At 38.0% G+C, this 6,000-nt stretch overlaps 1 protein-coding gene across 1 annotated transcript in view; it reads left to right on the top strand.

Moving 5' to 3' along the window:
* The first annotated feature begins 1,714 nt into the window (after positions 1 to 1,714).
* The window catches only part of LOC149807895 (uncharacterized), a 76,458-nt gene continuing 72,172 nt past the window's right edge, over positions 1,715 to 6,000 (top strand). Inside the window, exon 1 of the mRNA XM_089971776.1 lies at positions 1,715 to 2,989. Within this exon, the coding sequence (XP_089827902.1) occupies positions 1,795 to 2,989 (1,195 nt within the window). The 5' untranslated portion in view covers positions 1,715 to 1,794. The remainder of the gene's footprint in view (positions 2,990 to 6,000) is intronic.

Genomic DNA, 6,000 nt, shown 5'->3' with positions numbered 1-6,000 from the left:
CATTGATCAGCACATGGTCGATCTGGTTTTCTGTTTTGCCATCCGAAGAATTCTGTCATCTTGTGGATTTGCTTATGCTAGAAAAGATTCCCTCTTATAAAAGTGTCGCTGTCTTCGCAAATGTCACAAAGTCTTTCTCCATTATCATTAGTAGACTATATTACCATGAACCGCTCCTTGTATGGGTTGATGCTAATAGAATGCATAAAGGTAATATATATTCCTTAATCAATGGAATATGACCATGCAGAACACGAGCTATTATATATCTGATACTATGTTAAAATAGGAGAAATATTGATAATATTATTTATTTCAAATTGTATTTTAAATGCAAACTTAAATTTGTACAAGCATATTAAGATATAAATTAAATTCTTTTGCAGGTGTTAAGGTTTTAATCATGAAACTGATGCATTATATTTAAGAAACGCATTTGTCTGCACATACTCAATTTCTAACATTTGCTCCAGGTTCAGTGCACAATAGATCACAGTGATTGTTAATATGTGTGTGTGTGTGTGTGTGTGTGTGTGTGTGTGTGTGTGTGTGTATGTGTGTGTGTGTGTGTGTGTGTGTGTGATTTTGATTTTTAATGTAGCCTTGACAATCTTTCAGTCATATCGCTACGATGTCTGTAGTGTGGCAGTTTATAGTGATGTCTAGCAATGAGGCATCATGCCGAAGATACGTGGCATCATGTTCCACCCAGTCACATTATCCTGACACCTGGCCGACCAGTCCAAACATTAACCTCTAAATGCTGAGCGCCAAGCGTGGCGGTTACTAGCATCGTTTTCTTATAAGTCTTTGGTATGATTCGGCTGGGGTTTCGAACCAGCGATCTCCCGCAACCGAGACAGACGCTCTAACTAAATAGGCCACCGCCGGAGCTGTTAGTTGTTAATTTGTAGTATGCCTGTTAAATTGTGTAGAACTATGCATAATAAAGAAACAATGACATTTGCTTCATTCCATATTTATTGTTCCAGCTACTCTTCTTGTTACAAGAATAGATAATAGTACAATCAAATGATGGAGAATTGTGGGACTAATAATATGTTGAATATAAAACAATTCAAAGTGTTGTAATGTCTATAACCATAAAAGGTGGCCATATAACAGGAAATAGAATAATATTTTAAGTGTATAAGAATTGAAAATTAGGTCGTGCAAAGCAAGTAGAAATATCACTTCATCTCATATAGATGGAAGGGAAATGACGAAAAGTTGGCAATATTTCAAGTTTATTTTTTTTTTACAAATAAAACTTCAGGATATAAATTTAGCTTTTAGAACAGTATCAAAGTATAAAAGGTTGCATCGTTTTAGTGAAAAGCAAGAATTGCGGGAATTTTCAAGTTTGTATCTTCGGTAGTGTGTTCAGAATTTGAGAATAATGGGTAACGTACATACGTAATAGAAAGGGTATGAGCTTTTAGGGGAATGTGTACTATGACAGTACAGATGTCGCTGCAGATCTTAGTGGGCTGGTTACTCCCTGTACAATTTACCTAAAGTACACACAATCACACCAAATAATTTCATTTAATGGGGATTTTTTTAATCTGAATGTTGGCATTCTTAGCACAAACAATAAACATTACTCTATAAATATATACGTTCTTACCAGGAAGAAAATTGTAATATGAGACCACGTCACAAACCGGTTCAAAACATGAGAGATATTTTTAGTTCATAGACAAGGTATATACATTAGTACAGTTTGAATAAGGACAGAAAGCAGTAGCTAGAAAAGAAAAGGCACACAGACAAGAATTATAGTATTGCAATATGAGGAGGTCAACAAATCCGAATGACATTCTATGTCCACTTTGTCTGGACATTTTAACCGTTCCAAGGATACTCCCCTGTCTGCACACTTACTGCGATAAGTGCCTAGGAGACCACATCAGAAATTATTTTAAAAATGGCGGAGGCGCATCTAGCTTTAAGTGTCCCACTTGTGAGAAAGAAACTCTGCCTTCATCATCGGACTTGCCAGTTGACAAATGGGCAGAGCACTTTCCGCATGATCGAATAATGATGTCAATGCTACCTGAAGGCAAGAATAAAGTAGATCTGTGTGAACAATGTATGACGGGAGAAACAAAGGAACCTGCCGATAGCTTTTGTACCAACTGTAGAGAGGCGCTTTGCAAAACTTGTGTTGGAATTCACATCAGCGCCAAAAAAAAGCATTCGTTCATAAATATTAGTGATATTAGATGCCGACCTGAGATTTCGATTGGAATATCTGTGGGAATAAAGTGTTCACGTCATATTCATAACGATTTAGAATATTTTTGTGGGTCTCATGAACAAGTATGCTGTACTGAGTGTTTATTTGATCACAGAAATTGCAAAAAGACACAGAAATTGACGGAATGTAGCAGTGGGTTATTGGAATTAATTAGACCGGAGCATATGACAAAAAACATAAGTCAACTCGCTGATTATTTAGACACACGTATAGAAATGAACAAGGGTGCTGTTTCAAAGATTGAAAGTCAAACTAAAAGCATGGTGGATGAGATTGACAGTTTGATAACATTGTTGAATGAAACAAAAAATCGCATCATCAAAGAAAGAGAAGAGTTATTGACAAACGAGTCACAGAGTTTATATGAGAATAATCGTCATTTTCGCTCCTTGAAAGCTGCCCTGTTAAATTCTCTCAAATCTTACGAAGAAGTGTGTAAATATGGAGACAAACATGAATGTTTCGTAATATTACATAAAGTTGAAGACCAAATACTGCAGTGTGAAAATATACTTCAGACAAAATATCCAAAAGTAAGACATTTAAATTCCAAACTTCAGCTTGTCAGCCGTATTGACGCATTGAAGGTTATGGACGCTAATCAGCTCGCAAAGGTCAATGTTACAGAACATATTCACAAAGCTCCTACTGTTCCTTCGACAGAAAGAATCGTCACTCTCAAAGGGGGAAAGGGGAAAGGCCGAAAAAAACTGCCTCTGAATTTAGGTACGAAACTTTTATATTTTATTGATCACGATATGGAAAGATAATCAATGAATCAAGATAAAATAAGGCACATTGCTCTGTCGCCAGCAAGAGAGACACGTAAATGAGTAGTAGAGGATGCCACGTGGCTCTAACTGCATGCATATTTTATACGTCTGCTACAGATCGGTCAGTGTTATGTTACGATGTTGTCCGTCTGTGTGTTCCTAATTTCATTTCCACTCAATAACTTGAGTTGCCCACCGTCTATAAATATAAGTTATGATGAATCATTTGCACTTGGGGTAGGAAAACCACAATGATTTCGGTTCCAGAACTCAAATATTAAGATTACTTTGACTGAATGTAAAATGGGATTCTGTACGATAACTTGAGTGCTCCATTATGTACAGTTTCCAGACATTTTGGGTGGTTTTGACTCGATTAATGTAGAACACGATTGATTTCAGGGTCAAAAGGACGAACGTAAAGTTCACAAACTGAAAGAAGTAAAACAGTTTCAGCATTCTAACTTGATTTTGCCATCATCCGTTGTTACTAAACTTCGCGGATAGTTTGAACTTGGGGTAGGAATGCTTACTGATAATTTTGGGTTCAGACGTTAAAAGGTGAAGTTGCCTCCGACTGAAAGAGGAGAAATGGTCTCCAAATAATGGCTTCTGTTTATCATCATCCATGCTCACGAAACTGTGTGGAAGCCTTGCAATTGGGGTAGGATAAAATCTAGTAATTTTGGGATCAGAAGTCAAAGGTGAACGTCACTGACTAAAAGAAGACAAATTCCATCGGTACAACATTATTTCTTCATTAGGTGCCTTGACTACATGATATGGATGGTGTGCAGGTTGGTTATGGAAGAGCGTATCGATTTTCTATCAAAAGGTCAAAGGACATGTTCATTATTAAAAGTGATTTCTGCACAATAATATTTGTTCTACCAAAGAAATTTATTGACTTTGGGTTCAAAACGTCAAAGGTCAATGTAAATATTGTTGATGAAAGAATAGTGGCATTTGCAAAATAAACACGTGTTATCTACAAAGAGGACAATCGATCGTGAGACCAGTGTGTAACGTGTTATTGACAATGCTTTTAATATTTTTTTACTGTCCTTTGTGAACTTGACCCTTGCTCAGAATGGTCACGATGACATATGCAGAACAACCCCTGACAAGATTACTGATAGCTACATCTTTGCTGTCATGGGTTATTTATTTGAACATTTGTTGATAAATACAATTATGTAGAAATCATTTAACAGATCTGGGGACGAAATAACTAAGTCGTAATTACAAAATCAACTTATCAGAGGGCGTAATTAAGAAATGCTACATTTTTAATTACGAGATAGCTAAATCGGAAAAGTTAAATCGGAAAAGTCTTAATTATAAGTCAGCTAATAAGTAATTACGAGAAATTAACATGTAAGTAGTGAATAGGGGCACTAGATCGACAATGGGAATTAGCATTACAGCCCCCCCCCCCCCCGGGCAAATATAGTGACAATGGAAATTTAACATGGAGAAAAATCGTGGGCAAATATAGCGACAAGGGGAATTGAACATGGAGAAAAAAATCGTGGGCAACTCTAGCGACAAGGGGAATTGAATATGGGGGAATAAAGTGTGGGTCTATCTAGGGACAAGGGGGAATTGAACATGGGATTTTTTTTTTTTTCAAAAAAAAAATTTTTTAAAAAAAGGGGTAGGCAATTGAAAGTCGTTCTCTTTTCGAGAAATATGGGTGGCCCTGAAAAGGGCCTTTGGGTTTATGTTAATGTATCCATTAACATAAAGGGCATCTGCGGCATCTTCTTGTCCTCAAGCTGCGTCTTACTCGAGGGCCATAAATCAGTGTCCTCTTGAGGCAACCTTGTCTTTCTACGTACACTCTTCGTATCCACAGACTGGTGTCTGACTTGTCGACAACGGTCCACTTGGACCGGACATACATGAGCATGTCCGTCCTAAACATCATGGAAGACACAAGGGTGGATGATTCGACTGTGGTCCACATCTTGAAGCGACGAGAACAGGTGAATCAATGCAGTGAACTGCGCTTATTTATAGGTAGAGGAAGGATTGAAACGGATTGAGTTCATTCACCAATCCGAACACGCGTTACAAAATTCAGTCAGCCCACATCCAATCCGAAGAGAGCAGTCTGTGACGTCACGTGGTCTATGTAGATTCGCTAGCGCTTGTGTGCAGTCAATCTATGCGACAGTGATTCAACATGACGGAAACTCAGAAAACGATCCATTGGGGTGCACCAGCAGGGGAGACTGCCCAAGGGAACCCGGATTTACTTTCAGAAGAGGTGAATTGGGATTTTGTGGATTTTCTTACCTCGCAAGAATTTGTTCCGGAACCTTCGTTACCTTCTTCATTACCGCAAGTGGAGAATTTTAGACAGAGACAGAAAGAAGAATTGGAGAAATTTATACAACGACAAAAGGAAGCGGAACAAGCTTTTCTCCTACAGCAGCAGCAAGAAGAAGAGGTAAGAAAAAAAACAACAGCAACAACAGCAAGAAGAAGTAGCAGCAAAGAAACAAGAGGGTGAAAATCAAACGGTCACGGTACTGTTGGACATTTTAGCGGAGTTAAGAAGTCTGAAACAAATGTATCAGCCTTCTTTATTACGACCGAAGAGAATACGACCTTCCCGAGCTAAACACGTCAACCCTGTGACTAAGCCTACCGTACCACCTTTAGTGATTTCAACCCAATCATCATCAACATTACGTAGTCCAGAAGTAGGCCTTGGCCGTGGCAAAGGCTTAAGGCAGTTAAAGTTGATTGCTTAAACTCACCCCTACACCAAACAAGGCCCTTTTCAGGGCCACCCACATTTCTCGAAAAGAGATAGCCTTTCAATTTGCCAATAACTCAAAAACAAACAACCCATTTTACCCTATAGTACGTGTCTGTGCATGAGTTCGTGAGTGTACGTTCTTATTTTAAAATCATAACTCAAAGACACTTACCTTATATCATTAATTTATTCTT

Source organism: Sinohyriopsis cumingii, chromosome 1 (assembly GCF_028554795.1).
Source record: "Sinohyriopsis cumingii isolate HCF-2022 chromosome 1, ASM2855479v2, whole genome shotgun sequence".
NCBI classification, from domain to species: domain Eukaryota; kingdom Metazoa; phylum Mollusca; class Bivalvia; order Unionida; family Unionidae; genus Sinohyriopsis; species Sinohyriopsis cumingii.
The sequence above is the reverse complement of the archived record's forward strand: the minus strand, read 5'-3'. Positions and strand labels throughout refer to the sequence as shown.